This window comes from Drosophila novamexicana, unplaced genomic scaffold, assembly GCF_003285875.2.
Source record: "Drosophila novamexicana strain 15010-1031.04,08,12 unplaced genomic scaffold, DnovRS2.1 tig00001583-arrow-arrow-pilon, whole genome shotgun sequence".
Classification (NCBI taxonomy): domain Eukaryota; kingdom Metazoa; phylum Arthropoda; class Insecta; order Diptera; family Drosophilidae; genus Drosophila; species Drosophila novamexicana.
In genome coordinates, this window is record NW_020824868.1 from 500289 (window position 1) to 521137 (window position 20849).

Sequence of the window (20849 nt, forward strand, 5' to 3'; positions counted from 1 at the left end):
TTTGTATTATTTTTTTTTTTTTCTGACAACACGCAGACTTTTATTAGCACCACGCCGCCAAATGAACGAGTGTTATTTATTTGCGCATGGATAAAAAAAAAGCACACACAAAAAAAAAACAATATAATAAAAAAAAGTATTTTAAAGAACGCGATTTGTGGGCCGAAGGGTGCCTGCAAGGAGCTTGAGCTGTCGGCCAAAGCGCAACAGTTATTGCCGGCAAGCTACCAAAAACCTGTGCACCTGTGCACCTGTGCACCTGCCGCCTGCCTCCCCCACCTCCCATAGAGACAACTAAGTCCAGCTGGGGTGCGGTTCGCTGGCGGCTCTTAAAAAGGGTTTAAGCTGCTTTCGTGCAAATCTGCCGCAACTAACCGCAAGAGCTTCAGTTACTCCCGCCCATCCGGCAAGCCTTTACACACACTCGCTGCCTGTGTGTGTGTGTGTGTGTGTGTGCGTGTGTTTGTGCGCCTTGTTACCTACATTTGATTTGGCTAATATTTAATGGCTGTTGCTTGTTTTTATGCACATTATTTGTTTGTAGAGCGCGAACTCACGCACAGTAATTGGCACGGGCACGGACAAGGGTGCGCGGGTCTGACAAGCAACAATGCTGCGATAATAACGGTAAGCATGTAAACAGAACGCCGCGTCACTTACAAAACGAAACGATTTGGAAGTGGAACCGAAACCGTTAACGAAACCCAAACCGAGCAACGGGCAGCAAGCGCTTTAGTTTTTACCGTTGCCACTGCCACTGCTGCCACTGCTGCTGCTGCTGCTGCTGCTGCTGCTGCTGCTGCTGTTGACGACGCGCCATACGATTCGTCCTGCCCGACGACGTGCGTGCTAATAAAACGCCGACGTCGTCGAGGCGGCCAGGTTGCGGCTGCTAACGCTGGCTGGTGTTGCTGCTGCTGCTGCTGGCGTCGCTGTTGCTGTTGCTGCTGCGCTGTCGCAGCTGCTGCTGTTATAAAGCGAGCCCCTCGAAATTGAGTGCAATCTCAAACAATTGAGTTCGACTCGACTTTAGTTGAGTTTTCTGATTTTGCTGTTGAGTTAAACTCAACAGCGTGTTTATTGCGCGCGCTCTCTCTCTCTCTCACACACAGATGCAGACTCTCTCGCACGCTCGCACATACACACACACATGCACTCACGCACACACGCTCGCATGCACACCTCTAGCAAGCAGTTAATTACAGAAATGCGCTTATTAGACTATTTGCATGGTACCGTATTCTCGGCGGCGCCCTGCGACTTGGCCTCATTAAAGAACAGCTCCAGCAGGGCGGGCTTCAACAGCTGATCGCCCTCTAAACGCTCGGCACTGTTCCAGCGCAACAGCGAGGGTATCACGCTGAGCGAGTAGGGCGGCAAACGGAATTTGTTGTTATCGCTGCGATCCTTCCAGGCGTCGCGACTGCCCACGTCCACGGTGTATATCAGCGAATTGGGATGGGCATTTTCACGAAGCGCTGTTTCGACAAGCTCCTCAACTGTGCGCAGACTTATCAACATGAATATATATGTGCATATATATACGGCCAATTAGCACGATCTTAAACGCACTCACCCGCCACACAGTCGGGACACCAGCTGCGACCCTTGCTATCCTTCTCCCCAAAGAAATACATATAAATGAGGCAATTGTTCTTAGCGTGCACTTTGAGCGCATCCTCCAGCTGTTTAAAGCCCTGTATTGGTACGTATTGCGGCATCGTGCTTTTTCAGTAGCTATTGCTGTTGCCGTTGTTGTTGCTGTTGCTGTTGCTGCTATTCCAATTGGTGACGGCGGCCTTTTTGGTTGCTTTGTGTGTTGCTGCGATAAGTTTTTGTCGATTTGATAAGCTGAATTCGACGTTTTACAGCCGCCTTATCGGCCCACAAATTGGCTTAATTGGCTAACAACAGCAACAACACTAAAAAAAAACGCCGCCCGGCAATTTATCGTTTCGAGAATGCGGTCACACACATACTCACATTGCGCTGCTAATCTGTGCTTGGTATTTTTTGTGCGGTATTTTTCTCGTGCGATATATTGACAGCAACTATTGCTGCGTGCGATGCCATTCGAAATCGTTGGCAACGTGCGTCGTACAAAAAAAAAAAAAAAAAAAAAAGCGCGCGCGCCAAACTTAAAATTAAATTTCACAATTTCTTCTTTAAAATTTTGTTTGCTTATTGGTGTGTGTGTGTGTGTGTCACTGACACAAAAACCAATTTATAGCTGTAAGATCAAAGTTTGTAACTTCAAAACTGTTACATGCCTTCCCGAATTTGAATCGCCCGCATATGCATGTACCATAACTTATATGGAGAACTTCCTGTTTATCGAAATATTTGCCGGTTGAATGCTCCGCAATGATGTTTTACAGGCGCACACATACACACGCACACACTCACACGTCTGTGCTGCTTCTTCCTCAATTATATTACCATTCATCGCATGTTGGTATCGATTATTGATTGCGTGAAAAGGGCAAAGTTATCGATGATTTGAAATAAACAAAAAAAAATACCAATACGAGCTACGTTCACACTTGGAACTCTTTAGCTTTCATATTCTCTGGCACAAGCGGACAGACAAACTATGCATTTGATGCTGATCAAGAATATATATATGCCTTATGTGATTGGACCCCGTTTACCCCTTTTCAGCATATAGGTTTACTTAAGAATTTCTTAAACTACCTAACTATGAGTCATATAGAGCGGCATATTTACCCGGAAAGCGCGCCATGAGTTGATGATGAATGAAAGAAATGAAACTGAGAAACTCCATTTCCAGAATCTGCATTTGTGCTAGGCACAGCGAATCGCGGCCATTCCGAGTGCCTTGACCCAAATCCAGATAGACGCAATGCCCAAAAACAGTTGACGCAGCTGCGCCTAAACTTGAACTTTATGGAACCGCACAGCCAGCTGTTTGGGGGTCAGAGCAGCTGGCCAGCTGGCCAGTCCAGCAACAAAAAAACTGCAGACGTTGTCGTAAACGCAGCATAAAACGCGCCACAACCAAACGATTGGCCAACACAAGTCGACGACGAGTCCAAGCCAGACAACAGATTGAGATGGGTGAGTTGTGCAGGCGGTGCAGCAGGCGGGCCAGGAACTAATCTCCCGGTTGACTTGCAGCATGCAACACGTGTTTAAGGGCGTCGCTGGTGATGCTGCTGCTGGCCGTCGTGGCCTGGGAGCAGCTGGTGGCGGGCAGCAAGATTGCCTACAAGAAGCCGCTACACGGCAAGCTGAGCTACGTGAAGGAGCAGCGCTTTAGGCAGCGCACAACCAACAGTCCGGCCACAAGCAGCACAGGGCCGGCGCCTGTGGAGTTCATCATCAATAGCACGCCGCGATCAACTAGCACGGAGAGCTTGCTGAAGCTGCAGACGGAGGCGGAGACGCAAACGGAGGCGGCGACGCAGACGCAGGCGGAGCCAGAGAGCAGCGGCAGTGGGTCTTTAAGCAGCACCACGCCCAGCAGCAATACGGAGCTGGAGCTGGAGTCGGAGCTAGAGGCGGGCAGTAGCAGCAGCAGCAGCAGCAGCACGCCGGCGAGTCTAGACAACACGTTGCCGTTGCCGCCAACGCCTGGGGATCAGTTGAATCAGCCAGTGCCCTGCACCTGCGGCGTCTTCCTCTCCTCGCAGATACAAAACGGTTTGCCGGAAACGCCGCTCATTCACAATGAAATGGACCGCATGTATCCGTGCAATGCGATCGGACGCAAGCAGTGCCAGACCAAGTGTCTCGAGGCGGTGAGTGCCAGCTGCACGAATATGTGCTCCGCTTTTGCCCTTTGACTAACATTGGCCGCTGATCTTTCCAGATTGTGCAGCATTTGCCAAACTCGGCGAACATTGTGTGCGCCACGCTGGGACACGATTGCCACAAGGAGCGTGCCTACTTGTTCATCAAGAACTGCCACAATCAGTGGGTGAATACGAATCTGCAGGCGGGTCGCGAATATTGCTGCAAGGCGGGTTTGCCTTATCGCTGTCCATTGTTGGGCTGAGCTTGAAATGAATTCAACAAATAATTTCACACGTGACTACAATAAAGGCTTAAATATCGACACAAAATCTAAAGAGTTTGATGTTTGCAAAAATACTATTATCGATAGCTGTTTTAGGTATTTGGTATTTTTTGGCAATTTCGATAGATTTGTGAATGACGTTAACTTTTTCATTTTTCTATTTAAAAAGATAAATTTAGCAACAAAGAATCAGTATGCTACATTTTGTTTTGCCTATTAAGCAGCAGCGTTATTTAAATAGCTCGTGACGTCAATGCTGTTCAAAATTAAGCTGGTCACTCTGCTGCATTGTTTTGAATTTTCAATGAATGAATTTATTTTGTTGCGAACTAATTGTATTTGTATGTCATAGCAGGCTGTGCAAAACAACTTTAGCAGCTTAAAAGCTCTAGAATTTTATATAGTCATTGGCAAAAGCATTATATTGTTTCTAATCAAGTCTAGCTGTAGGATATTATATATTTTTGAAGCCGGGACTAGAATAGCTTAAAGTATAGTTAAGTAGCACATATAATTATCTATTTACAAATGAGTTTCCATAAATTTGTTCGCATCTATTTGTGGATATTATTATTCATATCGGTTCTGTTTGTAGCGCGTAATTTGTCGACTTACTACCTCAGCGCACTTGGTCACACTGATCCCACATCAAAAGATAGAAGAAGACCAGACAAGTGTTAACAAGGTGAGTTGCATTAATTAACACTGAACTAATGTTTTGATTGATTTATAGACCTTCACATTCCATTTACCAGCAGCCACCCACTTGCAAGATGGTTTGCGTGCCCTGTTTCATCATCCCACTGCTGCTGTACATCTGGCACAAGTTCGTGCAGCCAATTCTGCTGCGCTACTGGAATCCGTGGGAGAAAAAGGATGCACAGGGCAATGTGATCAAGGCCGGGCCGGAATTCCCCTTCGAATGCAAGGGAGGCGTCTGCCCATTTGTGCCCGGTGGCAACAAGGAGAAGAACCCACCAGCTGCTGAGGGCTCCACCTCTGCCGCCAAGGAACTGACTGCAACGGAATCCGTCTCTGCCGACGGCCCTGACGCTTCCGGCACACCAAAAAATACGCCAATTACAGCGGGGACAAGTGCCGAGTCCAAGAAACTTAACTAAATTACTGTAGATTTTGGATAGTTTTTTTTTCTCATTTTTTGTTTTTGTTTTCTACTTTGTGCTTGTGTGTGTGTGAATTACACGACGAACATATGACTACACTGGTGGCACAATTAATGCGCACAGTGGGCATTCCAGACATTGTCCCAGGCAGACTATTTTACACCCTACACAAAACAATTTACGCTTAACAAACAAATTCTTAATCCAACAACACACATACTGTGCGGCTATGTACACACACATATAATTATCCATAAAATAAACCCAAGAGTGTGAGTGATATATTGATATTGATTTCCTGGTCTGCGTGGGACGAGGGGGGGGTGTAGGGATTTAGTTAAGCAGGTGCAAAGAGATTCAGACGGGAAATATTACTTGAGGCTATTCTTTGGATGCTTTTAAACATGATCAATATATATATATACATATGTTTTGTTTTGCTCATGTTCGTAGTCTAAGTTTAAATATTAGATCAGAGAATGTCTTGTCAACAAATACCTAAAATTAGCTTTGGTTATTTTTTTAATTATAAAAATAAATAATTATAAAAGTTGATTATAAAGCCTAACGAAAATATACATGTGTTAAAATGTATTCAGTTTAAAGTATTTTTTAGTTACTGAGGAACTTAAAAGAACATACCCTGCCAAGTTCTCCTCCAAAGCCTGCTTGGTGGAGGTACTACAGACTCTGTCTAGCTGGTCACACTGTCTTTCATCCAAGATTGCAGTACAAAGCTCCGTGGAAAATGCTCGCAGCTCCCAAAGCAGGATGGACAGGCCCGTTCCTGATGCACTTTATTTCTGCTCGGCTGAAGCCAAAGCCCATTTGCAAATATTGCTCTTGTTTTAATTAATTAAATTGCCACCAATTATGCCTGTAATTTAATAATTTGTTAGATAAGATCACATTTTAAGTAAATTAAATATGCATTTTAAGTAGCCTTGCCAACTCTGGGCAAGACAAAATCTAAATTGCTTATATTTTCGTAATATAAAACATACTTTTGCGCTTTTTAAAAGGAGTGTGGACACAATGCCTGGGATTCGAACCGGCACCCTCATTTTTATATTTTATGAATATTTTACTATTTTCATACTATAAAATGTTTACTTCTGTTTCTTAACAGCTAGAAGCTAAGGCTTCGGATTCGAGCCACCACCCTCGTTCAATTTGTTGCATCACTTTTTATATTTTTATAATATAAGACGCTGCTTAATATATGGAGCCAGGCGACAAAACTGGGATTCGAACCAGCACCCTCCTTTTTCTAATTCTTTTCGAAAGCTTGGGGCCAAGACAAATGCCTGGTATTCGCACCATCAGCCTCTTCTAATTTTGTTGTAGTTTTTTATATTTTCACAATATAAATAAAAAAAAAAAAAAAAAATATATATATATAGACTTATATATATAAATGTCCAACTTAAGAGATCTCTTCCATATATAAGTATATAACTCTGTTATAAATGATTTCTTTTGTAAATTCCATACAAAACATATAAATCCATTTGCATTTGTTTTTAAAATAATTATTTTATATATATTTATTATGTCAAAAAAATTTGCATTTGCATGTTTCGTTCGCTGTTTAAGTTAGGACAACAAAAAATTGTACAATTTACACATTAAGATTAAGAAAAAGCGCAGCAAAACAACTAAAAAAAAAAAAAATAATTAAATAAAGAATAAAGTCATTTTAAAATAGATGAAAATGTGTTTCGTGATTAACGCGATTACAAAAATGTTGTTGCATATTTTTTGAAAAAATACATATATATATATATATATATATTTATTTATATAAATCGGTTTATCGTTAAAAACTTAAGCCGTACTTTGTCTAAATTAAAAAAAAAAAAACTTGGCGCTTTTAATTGTTTATCAATATATAGATATATATATCTATATATATTATAAAGTTTCTGTGCGGAAAGTTGTAATTTGTTGCGTTCATCAACTTAATTCAAACAATTATGAGAATCTTTTTACAATTTAAACTTAATATAGCGTTTTATGTAGAATTACATAAAAGTGTATATATAAAAAAAAATATAATATATATATATATGATATAGGCTTGCAGAATGTTTCGTTCGTATTGTATATATAGCTAACAATTTTGTTTATATAAGCACTTCAGTTTCCAAACTAACAGCTAAACATTTAATAATTATGCAATTAGTTTAAAGATTTTGTGTGTTTTTTTTTTGTTTCTTGTTTTTTAAACTTAATAATTAAACGTAGTCGTAGTTGTTAAGAACTATTGATGATATTTTCTTGTAAGTTTTTACGCATTCTGTTTCTTGTTTTTGTTTGTGTTTTTTTTTTCCAATGCTTAAGTGCGTTTGCCGTTTGGCCAGCACGCATTTTACAAATACAAATTACAATTAGATATTACAATTACAAAATACACGTACATGTTAAATAGTTGATAATAAAAGTAATTTGCGCTAATTTTAATTGTTTACTGGAAGCAGCGATTGGTACGCGACATTTGCAAATAAATATCAAGTTATTTATTTCATTAACTTTGCTCGAAAACTGCGTTCAACTTTTAGATTTGGGTATGGGGTATGCATGCATGCAGAAAAAAAAAAAAAAAACTAACTTAATCTCTATATAAATTTATATATAGATATGTGTGTTTATATATCGGGCATATACACGCGATATATGCGATGTCTACGCGCACTGTACAACAAATATTAGAATTAAACATTTAAATTACTACAATTATACAATAATACAATAATTATGTGTTGTTTTTTTTTTGTTTTTCTCTTTTAAATTAAAGCTTAAGGGCTAGTCAAAAAAAAAAAATTAGAAGCTGTTGTGGGTGAGGTCTTTTTCTTTTTTGCGCGAAGGGTACGGGAGGAGGGCTTGCTAAAAGTCAAAAACTAGCTCGCCAGCTAGTTGGCTGTCTGGCTGGCTGTCTGGCTGGTGGCTGCGCACTTTGAGTGCCCACACCTTTAACGTCTGCTCGTCGTCGCCATGCTGTGCTCCGCCTGCGTCTAGGTGCGCTTATGTCAAATGTAAATGGCCTCGGAGCCCTTGTTGGCCTGATGGCCGCCCGAGATGTATAGATTGTTGGCCGCCGGCGATTGTACGCCCTCGGACCAATCCGAATTGCTGCGCGGCGACGATGATGACCAATGTCCCGGCGATTCCGGTGATGGCGTCGGATAGCTATCCAGCGTCTGCACCAGATGCTGCGGCGTATGTCCGCCCGAATGTTGGCTGGGCGGCGTTAGGTACTGATAGAAGGCCTGATTGTGCTGCGACGATGGCGACAACATGTTGGTCGACGGCGACGAGCCCGACATTGAACTTTGTATCGAAGGCGGATTCATTTGACCCGAGTGAAATGAGTCTGCAAAAACATATAAGAATTAGTTAAGCTGTCGATGTGGTTTCACCAATCCTCTATAGCTCTTACCCGGAGATCCACAAAATCCATTCAAGTCCAAACCGGCTGAACCGAATTCAAGGCCTCCGATTGCTTGTTGCTGCTGCTGCTGTTGTTGTTGTTGTTGCTGCTGCTGCTGCTGTTGTTGCTGCTGCTGTTGTTGTTGCTGCTGCTGTTGCTGCTGCTGCTGTTGCTGCTGCTGTTGCTGCTGCTGCTGTTGCTGCTGCATTTGCGGGGACAACGTTTGCATTATTGCACTGCTTTTTGCATTATTGGAGGACTGGGGCGCCAGCATGATGCCCATATCGCTGCCCGTCGGCGATATGATGCCCAGGCTAACCGGCGAGCTCTGCGGACCCATGGAGCCATTGCCACCGCCCAGCAGACTGTTCAGATTGCTGCCGAATTGCTTCTGTTGCGTGGCATGCCGCATTGCCTGAATGTGAGTCGGCGATGTGGGCAAACTGGGCCGCGACTTGGCCGGCGATGGTGAGCCTAAAATATATGAATATATGTATGCATGTTAGTTTGCCTTCATGTTAGCCAGAGCTGCGGTACTCACCCAAATAGGCGTGCGGCGATAGCGCCAGGCTGCTCTGCACCGAGTGCGGCGGCGACTGATTGGAGTAGGGCGGACTGAGGCCCTGCTCGTGACCGCCATTGGGCGCACCGTTGACCAGGCCGCACAGCGTATTGGTGCTGCGTCCGCCGCTCAGGCCCAGCGCCTGACCGTTCAGCATTTCCTGCTGAAATGGCGAGCCCATCGAATAGCCATAGTTGTCCAGCTTAATCATGTCTAGACTGTTCGCTGGCAGCGATTGCAGCGACTGTGCGTTCTATTCAAAAGCAAAGAAAATACATAATTAATAGTATATTAACCTATGCAGAGTTGAACAACTTAAGCCTTATAACTCGTAAAATGGATTGATTACTGTCAGTTTGCTGGGAAGACATTAAAAATAGCAATACTGTGAGTCTGTATCCCAAAGTTGCTGGCTCTGTCTCTTATAGTTCTCGAGCTATGCTCCGTGCAGTCAAAATGAATAGGGATATTTTTTTTGATTTTGTGGTAAGGGGAGCCGAGTGACGGGTTGATGCCCGTCAAGAATCGATATATACTTTCTGGCATGCACTTCCCATGTTTGTTCACTTTGAATAAACATTGCCCGAGACTCACCTTGATGCAGTCCTCATAGCTCGGCGGCTGTTTGGTGCCGTTGTTGTTGTTGGGCGGCGCTGCCATTGCATTCGAGTACATGGAGCTGGTGTCGTAGGGGCTGGGCAGATTCACCAGTTGCCCGTTGACGTTGCCGTTGCCACCGCCGCCGGCTGTTGCTATTGTTGGCGGCGGCGGTGAGTCCAGATCCGTGCAGTTGTTGTTGGTCACCTGTGCGATGGCCGACGATGTCAGCAGCTGGGCGGCATTCAGGCCGTTCATGGCCTTTTTTGAGGCTGCGCTGCTGCCGTTGTTGTTGTTGTTGTGGTTGTTGTGATTGTTGTTGTTGCCCTTTTTTGAGCTAGCCTTACGTCGCAGGCTGCCCATGTTGCCAACAGGACCGCCAGCAGAGGAATCCAGCACATTATCGGGACTGTTGCCCTCGATGAGTTTGGCCTTCTTGGCGGCCTTCTGCTTAGCCGCCTGGCTGCTCTGTTTGCCGGCCCCGCCGCCGGCCGGAATGACCGTCGGCTGTGTGATCAGCTGCGGCTGTTGGCCAGGCGGCGGTGAGCCAATCATTGCCTGCGGCGTCATGCTAATCATTTGCGGTGAACGCGGCACATGCTCGTCCAGCAGCCGGACAATGTCGTGATGCAGCCGTTCGCTGGCGACGTCCCGTGGCAGGCGATCCATGTGATCGGTGATCTCGCGATTGGCAAAGTTATCAAGCAGCGCCTTGCAGGCCTCGTAGCTGCCCTCGCGTGCGGCCAGAAACAGCGGCGTCTCATCCTTATCATCCTGGGCATCGCGATTCGCATGATGCATCAGCAGAATATTTACCGCTTCCGTGTTGTTGACGGCGGCGGCCCAATGGAGCGCCGTTTTGCCAGAATTGTCGGCCGCATTGATGTCCGCATCGGCTGTGATCAGATCCTCGACCATGCCCTCGATGGCAAGGCGTGCGGCCAGTATGAGGGGCGTGGTGCCATCATGCATGCGTGCATTCAAATTGGTAGCACGATTGCGCAACAAGATCTGAAAGACGCCCATCGCATCGGCGGCAACTGCCGCATGCAATGGCGTTCGGCCCGTATTGTCCTGGCAATTGGCATCGGCGCCGGCGTCGAGCAGCCGCTTCGCCGCATCCGCGCGAGCATAGCGTGCCGCCAAATGCAAGGAGGTCTCGCCTGTCTTATCCATAGTGGCGTTCAGCTCGGCACCCTGCGCCAGCAGATCGGATATCACCTGGGCAGTGCTGTCCTCGTTGTTCTCAATATCCTCGCCGCTGTCCAGACCGCCGCCGCGCACAGCGGCAATCATGAGCGGCGTCAGGCCGCACGGACCGCGTGCATCCACGTCATGCTTGCCGCCATCCTGATGCGCCGGCGGCGTCATAATGGCGCGCACATCGGCCACATCCAGATGCGCCTGCGACCAGACACGCTGATCGGCCTCCTCGTACTCGCTGATCATTGTATGGTCGCTGGCATAGCCGACGCTCGTGAGTCCGGCGACACTGCCGCCGCCGACGCCGCCGCCCAGGCCGGCGAGTCCGCCGCTGTTGAGCTGATCCGCACGCTGGCGCTTCGGTTGCGGCATATCGGACTCATCGTCCGACCAGTGACTGCCGCCGCCGACGCCAATACCGGCGCTGCCGACGCCGCCGGCGAGCTGATGCGCCTGCGCCTGGGCCAGGCCGACTTGTTTGTTCAGGTTGCGCATCTCCTGGCCATGGGGATCGCGACGGCGACGCGACATAACAGCCGCCGCGGGCGCACGAAAGCCCTCCGGGAACCAGGTGACGCCATGCGCGCGCTTGCGCTGTGTGCCCAGCATAATGCCAAAGAAGACCAGCGCAATCACGACCAGGACAATGCCCATTATTACGAACTTGACATTAGCCGGCGACTCGGCGCCCTCGCCCTCGCCGGGACTCTGCACGCCGCGCACACTGTAGATGGGATAGCGATTGGTGAACGTGTGCTTTGCGGCGGACGCGGCCAGAAACTCGGCCGCCTCGGTGGCACGATTGAAGCATTCGGTGCACTTGCGATTATCGATCTCCAGATAGATTTGTATGCCCGTCTGGCCGTTGCGCTGTGTATACAATATCTTGTGCTTGCGTCCGAATTCGGTGTCCTGTATGTCGGGCATGCGCGAGGCGCCCTTCCAGCTGAAGATCATGTCGTTGCCGAGGGCATCCTTCTTGACGCGCACCGTGGTGCGCAGCACATGACTCATTTCGCGCAAGAATTGCGCCTGTTCCGCACGAAATTGTCGCATGTCCATCAGCATCACCACAGACATGGCGCCCTCAGCCAGCTGGGAGGACTGCTCCGACTTCTCGCAGTCGAGCCCATCCCAGCTGCACTCGGCATTGTTGCAGCCATAATCGCAGTAGCCATCGCCGTAGTGCTTCTGGCAGTAGGCATCATAGATGGACGCACAGCGCTTCAGCTTCTGTTCGCAGTCGCGGCCATCGTAGAGGCAGGCGGCATTGTTACAGTCCTGATTGCACTGCCCGTCCATGAAGACGCGCCAGCATTCGCGCGCCGTGCAATTGGCCCACGGATTGATGCCCAGCGAGCAGTCGTTACCATCAAAGTTGCACGCATACGTATTACATTCGGAGTCACAGACGCCGTTGCTCTGCTTCTCGGGACAGCCGCGCTTCTCGCAGAGCGCCCGCTGCTGATCCAGATCGGCGGCATAGATGCCGCCGCCGCCGCCAGCAGCATTCGGTCCGTTGCCCACATTAATGGAGCCGGCGGAGGAGGAGCCGCCGACGCCGCCAGAGCTGCCGATGCCGCCGCCGCCAGAGCTGACGCCCGACCAGCCGGCATAGCTGGCATCGTAGATTTCGCAGCGTTTGCCCGTCCATTTACTGGGGCAGAGGCAATCGTAATCGCCAAGCAGATTGTCGCAGGCGGCGCCCTGCAGGCAGGGATTCGGCTGGCACTCGTCCAGCGTATCGATCTCACAGTGCTGTCCGGCTGTGCCGCGACTGCACTCGCAGCGATAGCCGCCGGCGTCCTCGATGATGCAGTTGCCCGCCCGGCACGGATTCGAATCGCAGTCCTGGCCACTGAACTCACAGTTCTTGCCATAATAGCCGTCGGCGCAGACGCAATGGTGTCCGCTCTGTTTGGTGCTGCAGACGCCGCCATTCTGGCACGGCGACTTGGCGCAAAAGTTAACCTTGTGCTCGCAATGGCGTCCCATGTGACCGGGCCGGCAATTGCAGTGATAGTTGTTGACCAGCTGGACACAGTCGAGGGTGCCAGCATTGGAGCAGGGATTGCTGAGGCACTCGTTGATGTCGCCCTCGCAGCGTGCGCCCACAAAGCCGGGCGGACAGGCGCACTCAAAGCCGCCAACGCGATCGATGCAGCTGCCATTGTTGTGACAGGCGCCTGGCTTGCAATCGTCATGATTGAGTTCGCAGAGCATGCCCTTGGTGCCCGGCGGGCAGCTGCAGCTGTAGCCATGCACAAGATCGTGACAGGTGCCGCCATTCTGGCAGGGATTCGGTGCACAATCATCGATATTTAGCTCACAATTCTGGCCCTGGAAGCCCTGCCGGCAGCTGCACTGATAGGCGCCCACCAGATCGCGACAGGTGCCGCCATTCTGGCAGGGCTGCGAGGCGCACTCATCGATATCCTGCTGGCAATAGCTGCCCGCATAGCCCTGGCTGCAGTAGCAGACGTGGCTGTTGCCGTGATTCTTGCAGGTGCCATTATTGCACAGCTGCTTCACGCTTAACCCCTTGCGCTGGGCCGCATCCTGGCAGCTGATCATCTGGACATCGCACAGCTTGCCCGTCCAGCCGGCGGCGCACTTGCAATTGAATTGATGTTTCAGCTGGCTGCAACTGGCGCCGTTCTCGCACGGCGACTGGGCACACCAGTCCACATAGTCGGAGCACTGTTTGCCCGTAAAGCCGCTCGGGCAATGGCAGGTGTACTCGTCGCGCTGCTCGTGACACGTGCCGCCATTGAGGCAGGGCGCCGAGTCGCATTTGTTCAGCTTATATTGGCAATTGGCGCCGCTGTAGTCCGGCAGGCAGCTGCAATTGTAGCCATTGATGCCGTCCACACAGCTGCCGCCGTTCAGGCAGGAGCTCTCCGTGCAGTCCTCGTCGTTTGTTTGGCAATCGATTCCGCTAAAACCCAGCGGACAGGTGCACGTATAGCTGTTCACATACTGGCGGCAGGTGGCGCCATTCTGGCAGGGCATGCTCAGGCACTCGTTGATGTCCGTCTCGCAGTGTTTGCCATCGAAGCCGTCCACACAGAGGCACGAGTAGTCGCCAATGCCGTCCAGGCAGGTGCCACCGTTCTGGCAGGGAAACGAGGCGCAATCGTCCGTATTGATGGCACAGTCCCGGCCCTCGTAGCCCTTGGTGCACAGGCAGCGATACGAGCCGGGCACATTCAGGCAGCTGGCGCCGTTGCGGCACGGCGAGCTGAAGGCGCACTCGTCGATGTCCTCGTCACAGTAGCGTCCCGTGTAGCCCAGCTTGCAGGTGCACGAGAAGTCCAGGAAGTTGGGACTGGGCGTGCACTTGGCCTCGTTGCGACAGCGATTGCTCGCACACGGATCCAGTTGGCTCTCGCAATTGAGGCCCGTATAGGGCACCTTGCAGACGCACTTGTAGCCATTGACCTTGTCGATGCAGGTGCCGCCATTGGCGCAGGGATTGCTCAGGCAGTCGTCGATGTTCGTCTCGCACTTGTGACCCGTATAGCCCGGCATGCACTGGCAGCTGAAGGCGTTCAGTTTGTCAAAGCAGCTGCCGCCATGCTGGCAGGGATTGCTGGCGCACTCGTCAATGTCCAGCTCACAGCGCTTGCCCGTATAGCCGGGCGGACAGTGGCAGATGAACTCGTTGATGCCATCCTCGCAGCGGCCATCGTTGACGCACGGACTCGAGGCGCACTCGTCGACATCGCTCAGGCAGCGGGCGTCGTAGAAGCCGCGCGGACACTCGCATTTGTAGCCATTGACCAGGTCCATGCAGACGCCATTGTTGGCGCACGGATTGCTGGCGCACTCGTCCACGTTCAGCTCGCAGTGCTGGCCCGTGAAGCCGGGCACACAGCTGCAGCTGTACGAGTTGATGCCATCGATGCAGCTGGCGCCATTGTTGCACGGATTGCTGTGGCATTCATTCACGTTGATTTCGCAGTTCTTGCCGCTGGTGCCGGGCAGACAGTGGCACAGATAGCTGCCCACACGGTCCACACAGTGTCCGCCGAATTGGCAGGGGTTCGACTCGCACTCGTTGATCTGTTTCTGGCAGAGATAGCCGGTAAAGCCGGGATCGCACAGACACTTGAAGCTGTTGTCGCCATCGATGCACTTGCCCCGATGGCACGGACTCGAGTCGCAGTCATTGATGTTGATCTCGCAACTGGTACCCGTATAGCCCGGCGGACACTCGCAGCTGTAGCCGGCAATGCAGTCGTGGCAGATGCCATTGTTCCGGCACGGCTGCGATTGGCAGTCGTCGATGTTGATCTGGCAGCGTGTGCCCGTAAAGCCGAGCGCACAGCTGCATTTGAAGCCGTTGATCTTGTCGTGGCAGATGCCATCGTTCAGGCAGGGACTCGATTGGCACTCATCGATATCGATTTCGCACTGGGTGCCCGTAAAGCCGGGCATGCAGACGCAGCGGAAGGTGCCCGGATCGTCCAGGCAGCTGCCCTCGTTCTGGCACGGATGTGATTCGCATTCGTTGATGTTTGTCTCGCAGCGCGGTCCCGTGAATCCCTGCGAGCAGTTGCACATAAACGAGCCCGGCGTATTCACACAGATGCCGTTGTGCTCGCACGGCGAGCCCTGATCACACTCATCAATATCCTCGGAGCAGTCGACGCCCTTGTAGCCGGTGGCGCAGGAGCACGCATACGAGCCATTTATGGGGCTCGTGTCGCAAATGGCATCCGCATGGCAGGGATTCGAGGTGCACGCATCGTCCAAATGGCACAGCAGGCCCGTCTTGCCCGCCGTGCAGCGGCAATAGAAGCTGCCCACGCCATCGATGCAGGTGGCGCCATCAAAGCAGGCCGCCTGGACGCAGTCATCAATGTTCTCGCTGCAATCGCTGCCGGCCCAGCCGTTCACACAGATGCAGCTGTAGGTGCCATGGGTGTTCGTGCAGGTCGCTCCGTTCTGGCAGACTGACGGACGCAGCGCACACTCGTCCACGTCCACGTCACAGTAGCGTCCCGTAAAGTTTGGCGGACAGTTGCAGCGATAGTCATTGATACCGTCCACACATGTGCCGCCGTTCTGGCACAGATTTCCCGGGCAATCGTCGATGTTCTGATCGCAGTTCTTGCCCTCGAAACCTGAAAATGAACAGGGAAATAGTTTGAGGAATTTCGATTAGATTTGCATTTATTTGAATATACATAAATCTATTGATAATACCAAATTGATCATTGAATTAAAGTTTGTATAAAAGAAGTTCTTAGACAAGAATATATTCTTCTTCTTTGTATTTTGCAATTTCTTCTGTTTGCGCATATTTCCGAATATATACATGTATGTTCATTGATCTCGTAAACCCTTATACTATACATATATAGAAGTTTAGTTTCTAAACAGAGAGCATTATTGGAACTAATTTTTCGAAAGAATACTATGTACGATTTATTGGGGCAAGTATATATGTATGTACATATGTATGTATACATAAATGGGCTTGGAGCATACAGAGAACAACGAAGGTAATCATAAATTGAAAAAATTATTTTTGAATTCAATCGTTATAACTTAAATACCGACAGTTTGATTGGATCGCTAAACGGTCACACTGCAAGTGAACATGTGTACATGTGCATACATATTTACATATGTGTACGCATGCAAGTGTGTACATGTGTATGTATGTATGTGCTCAATGAAGTGCATAAACAGATTTATGGACAACAACACAGCATCATAAAATGCTTCAATAAACGAAAACGTTTACAACAACAACAACAACTGGCCAGGGCACGAACAAAAAGTGGTTGCCAGGCAATGCGAAGAAGGCGCACAAAGCGCAGACAACGCTTAAAATATGTCCATACATACATGTGTTCATAATGTATGTATGTATATGTATGTATTTGATCGGCGGCGTATGCAGCTGTGTTGCACATGTTTTGGCAGCCAGATGGAGTCCCAGCGACGAGCACTCAAAACGAGCTGGAATGAGGGAGGGTGTCAGAGCGATGAGAGTGTCGAGAGCGCACACAGGTAAGTCGAGAACAACAGCCGGCGCTCTGTCGCTCTCTTAAGCTACCTATCTCGCTCTGCAAGTAGCGCTCTCGTAGTACGGCTGCGCGCGCTCTCCGGTAGGTTGCGCCTGCGGCAATATATACATACATACAAACACCATATACATACATACAGACATATAAAAAGACACCGACAACAGCAGCAAAGCGAAAGAAAAAAACTGCGCGCCGCTGCGCATGCGAAGCGAATGAGCAAACAAAATGTAAAGAAATAAAACAGACGCTCGCATGCGCATACATATGGATCTGTATGTATGTATGTATGCACGTGTGTGTATGTGTGTGTATGTGTACAACACGTCTTTGGTTGTTCTTTCCCACGGTCTCATATCTGGCCAGGCAGCTATCTGAATGCGCGCCAAGCAAACGAGCGCAACGAGCGTCGTCCACGAGCGCGCTCGCTCGTTCGCTTCCCCATCCATCCACATACACAAACAGAACCACAGCAACAAAACCAACAACAACAATGCATAAATGCTGCTTATGCTGCGAGCTAGCTTCGGCTCTCGTTTGGGCAGTCGGTACTCGGCACGCCTCGTCGCTCGGCTCGATCGAGTTTTCTACTACTTTTATGCTGTTTGTGCGTGTGTGTGTGTGTGTGTGTGTATGTGTGTTTAGCTACGCTTCGGACTTCGACTTTGTACATTGCGCTTTACTTTGTGCTTCATTCGAGGAATTAAATCGCACTTTATGTTGCCAAGTTTCAATGCATACTTTTAAAAATAAACCAAGGCAGGGCAGCAGCAGCAACAACAACAGTAGCAACAACAACGTGCATCTGCTGATCTGTTGCACACATGTTTCATGTTCGCGCTTGATGCCACACAACCATCAGCGTTACCCAGTCACTTAGTGGCACTTTGAACTCTAGACAGCAGCTGCTCCAGTGACTCTTAAACCGCGAGCAAATTTAATGAAACGTTGCAAACGAAGATACGCTGCACGCTAAAATTATGCAGCCCACCCTCTTATGTGTGCGTATGAGTGTGTGTGTGTGTGTGTGTGTGTGTGCCCATTTAAGTCAATTGGTTGCAACAATTTGCATAAGTTGTTGGTCCGTTGGGTCAATCGACGACCTGTGACAAAACTAAAAGCCTAGCAACAATGCTGCCAAGCAATTAATGTAAACATAAAAGGTCCGTTCCGAATTTCGTAAAGTATTTAAATTTGAAAAACGCCAAACACAAAATTTCAGCTGTTTTAGCCGTTTAGAAAGTTTGCCATTTACAAGGCTGGGAACAGCTACGAAATAAGCAACACTTTTCTTATGATGCATTTTTATCATAATCGTTAAAAGCGACAGTGTTGATAAGCGCTAAACAAATACAAATGTTTTAGAAAGCTAGGGAACGTTTGGAATTGGCACATGCGCGTTATGTTTCCATTTACAGCTAACGGATTTTGAATCATTTGCAATCATAATTTAATAACCGATAAATGCCACGACTGTTATCGACAAAATGTGTGTGTGTGTGTGTGTGTGTGTGTGTGAGATTCTTCTGAGTCATGACTCGCCACGAGCCACGAGCGGTGGCCCAGGCCGAGAAGCGCGGCTGCCCACGCGGGGCCAAACTCGTTTGCTAGCTTTGACTTAAGAGTCAAGCGCGCTCCATATCGCCCGCTCCACCCTCTCCACCCTCTCCGCCGTGCAATGTGACCAGTCCATTAACCAGTTGGCTGGCATTATTCATCATTCATCATTCATCAGTTGAAGCAACTTTTACCCCAAAGAAAACGCATCGCATTTGGGCAGCACAGAGTGGATCATGAGCACCCCAGCTTGATCTTCTCCTCCACTCTCATTGTGTTTCGCTTTGCATTGTGCATGACCTCCTTAGGGCGTAACTGTGCTTAAGCATCCCAACAAGCCAGTGTCCAGCAAGCATCGTCCGTGGTCCATTGCCTGAGCCGTTGACTGAGCCGTGGCTGATTTATTTGTAATTTGCTTGCCCGGCAGAGCAAATTAAGGCAGGCGCTCGATTTTGATGCCTTTGACTGACTCGCCTCGTCGACTCGCTGCTTCTCAGTCCTGCTGCTGGCTGGCTGTGGACTGTGGTCTGTGGGCTGAGAGGTGTGGGGAGGGGTCTGCCCAGCACAGGCTGGGAAACAAGTTGAGCGACTGTGCGCTGCTTTTGTTATGTCGGTTTGTGCCGCCCGTTTTGCATAATGAGTGCAACTCCGCCCCCTCCTTCCAGCAACAATTCCCACTGGCATCTCCCGCGCTACCAACGTGATGTCCACAGGGCGCTTCGTGTCGTGTTGTTGTAATTTTTTGTTTGTGTGACTGGTTTGTTATAGTTGTCGTTGTCGTTGTCGTTGTTGTTGCTGTTGTAATTTCTGTTGCTCAACACTGGCACAAAAGGCGTTATAACATTTTCCATTGCATTATTGCATTTTCCATGTTTTTTTTTTTCTAGTTTCTTTCTTTTGCATCTCGAAATTCCTGGTCCGTCTCATTATTGGTTTGGTCCACTTCAATTGCCGCCTTTGGTCACACTTTCACACGGCCAGCCCATTAGAATTTTTGATTGGGCGCAATTAAAATAAAGGCCACTCCCACCAACTCTGCCCGTCCGCTGCACTTTTGCTGGCATTCGCCCTCCATTCGCACTACACACTACAATGCAATTCATTTTAATTGAAGTGAATTAAATGAACATTGCACACACACAAATGCCTTCATAAATATGTAAAATGTAAATGTTCGCAATTTACATGTCTAAATTGAATGCGCGACAATTGACTACAGCTGCGCGTGAGGGGGCGCAAAAGGGGGCTTTGACATTCATTTAAAGCATTGGCACTTGCTTTCAAAACGATGTCGATAACAGCATTTGATATCGATTATTGTTCCAAATTTGCAGAAATGGAAATGAAACATGCCTAATTAAATGTCTAACCTAAAAAGGGTAAGACTCAAAATGAAACAGGCTTGCATAAATGGAACATGTCTAGTTAACCTCACAAGGCTACGACTGAAAATGAAACATGCTTTGCTTATCTTAAAGAAACGGGAATAGGACATGTCTAGTTTAATTTCAACTCTAATCCCAAAAGGGTACGACTGAAAATGAAACATGCTTTGCTTGGCTTGTGGTATGAATAACGATAAACTCAACTGAAGTATTCTATGCACAGATATTTCGATAACTTTTCAAAAACTACCTTCGATTTCGCATATTTTTTATGACTTAACTGAAATATTTCTCCGTAACGTCTTACTAACTTCATATTAGAGTGAGTATTATTTCTGAAAATTAATGCTTTGGACTATGAAAATGTAAATAAGTCTATTTGCAAATATATGATTTACTCTACACAGCATGGCTGTAAGCCTATCGATAACACTTTCGATCAATTGCTTTAAAAACTGTTCACCTTCACGACAACAAATATAACTTAAGAAATAGAATGATTATTTGAACATTTCACTTACCACGTGGACATTTGCAATCGTAGGTGAGTCCGTTGGCGCGGCATGTGCCGCCGTTTTGACAGGGCGACGGCGAGCAGGGCTTGTACTTGGTATCGCAATCCTTGCCAGTGTAGCCAGCCGGGCACATGCATCTGGAAAGGGTGAAGTGGCATAGAAGTAGAACTGTTAGAATGATGTACGAATGGCAATTAGCAGGCGGTTGCATGGCCTCCGAGTGTTAGTTAATTGCAACGTGCAGCGTGCAACGTGAAACGTGCAACTTCCGTTTGAGCGAAATGTGTCTTGTGATGGACATGGCATGCGCCTTGTCCAGCTGCTGGTCTACGATTGCTCTCCCGCCAGCTCTAGTCGCAAGCATGATCGCAAACGTAGCTCTCTTCACTCATTTACGCT

General features: G+C 48.4%; 4 protein-coding genes across 7 annotated transcripts in view; 2 read left to right on the forward strand and 2 right to left on the reverse strand.

Moving 5' to 3' along the window:
- Positions 1 to 1038: 1038 nt before the first annotated feature.
- Positions 1039 to 2098, reverse strand: LOC115768067 (thioredoxin domain-containing protein 17). 2 transcript variants are annotated; one of them, XM_030712519.1, is made up of 3 exons: positions 1984 to 2098; positions 1577 to 1697; positions 1039 to 1499 (listed from the first exon to the last, which is right to left on the reverse strand). In XM_030712519.1, exons 2-3 carry the CDS (start codon positions 1635 to 1637, stop codon positions 1222 to 1224), a joined length of 339 nt encoding a protein of 112 aa, XP_030568379.1. In that variant the 5' UTR covers positions 1638 to 1697; positions 1984 to 2098; the 3' UTR covers positions 1039 to 1221. The 2 variants fall into 2 exon arrangements, with proteins under 2 accessions (XP_030568379.1, XP_030568378.1); XM_030712518.1 differs by having other exon boundaries at positions 1577 to 2098.
- Positions 2099 to 2239: 141 nt separating this feature from the next.
- Positions 2240 to 4062, forward strand: LOC115768066 (follicle cell protein 3C-1). The gene is made up of 2 exons (XM_030712517.1): positions 2240 to 3761; positions 3833 to 4062. The coding sequence occupies exons 1-2, from the start codon at positions 3171 to 3173 to the stop codon at positions 4016 to 4018; spliced, it is 777 nt and encodes a 258-aa protein (XP_030568377.1). The 5' UTR covers positions 2240 to 3170; the 3' UTR covers positions 4019 to 4062.
- Positions 4063 to 4447: 385 nt separating this feature from the next.
- Positions 4448 to 5205, forward strand: LOC115768049 (UPF0729 protein GD16342). 3 transcript variants are annotated; one of them, XM_030712483.1, is made up of 3 exons: positions 4448 to 4535; positions 4635 to 4724; positions 4795 to 5205. In XM_030712483.1, the coding sequence occupies exon 3, from the start codon at positions 4813 to 4815 to the stop codon at positions 5158 to 5160; it is 348 nt and encodes a 115-aa protein (XP_030568343.1). In that variant the 5' UTR covers positions 4448 to 4535; positions 4635 to 4724; positions 4795 to 4812; the 3' UTR covers positions 5161 to 5205. The 3 variants fall into 3 exon arrangements, with proteins under 3 accessions (XP_030568343.1, XP_030568344.1, XP_030568342.1); XM_030712484.1 differs by having other exon boundaries at positions 4798 to 5205; XM_030712482.1 differs by having other exon boundaries at positions 4449 to 4535; positions 4773 to 5205.
- Positions 5206 to 7974: 2769 nt separating this feature from the next.
- The window catches only part of LOC115768062 (neurogenic locus Notch protein), a 48723-nt gene continuing 35848 nt past the window's right edge, over positions 7975 to 20849 (reverse strand). The window contains exons 5-10 of the mRNA XM_030712504.1: positions 20457 to 20587; positions 12556 to 16084; positions 9750 to 12465; positions 9135 to 9408; positions 8603 to 9067; positions 7975 to 8536 (exon numbers count right to left, since the gene is read on the reverse strand). Of these exons, the coding sequence (XP_030568364.1) occupies positions 8193 to 8536; positions 8603 to 9067; positions 9135 to 9408; positions 9750 to 12465; positions 12556 to 16084; positions 20457 to 20587 (7459 nt within the window). The 3' untranslated portion in view covers positions 7975 to 8192. The remainder of the gene's footprint in view (positions 8537 to 8602; positions 9068 to 9134; positions 9409 to 9749; positions 12466 to 12555; positions 16085 to 20456; positions 20588 to 20849) is intronic.

Excerpts from the sequence above, each read along its gene's own strand:
- LOC115768067 (XM_030712518.1), bottom strand. The coding sequence starts at position 1,721 with ATGCCGCAATACGTACCAATACAGGGCTTTAAACAGCTGGAGGATGCG. Across the intron at positions 1,500-1,576 it reads GTGTCCCGACTGTGTGGCGG|TTGAGGAGCTTGTCGAAACA; the intron begins GTGAGTGCGTTT and ends GTCTGCGCACAG.
- LOC115768066 (XM_030712517.1), top strand. The coding sequence starts at position 3,171 with ATGCTGCTGCTGGCCGTCGTGGCCTGGGAGCAGCTGGTGGCGGGCAGC. Across the intron at positions 3,762-3,832 it reads AGACCAAGTGTCTCGAGGCG|ATTGTGCAGCATTTGCCAAA; the intron begins GTGAGTGCCAGC and ends TGATCTTTCCAG.
- LOC115768049 (XM_030712483.1), top strand. The coding sequence starts at position 4,813 with ATGGTTTGCGTGCCCTGTTTCATCATCCCACTGCTGCTGTACATCTGG.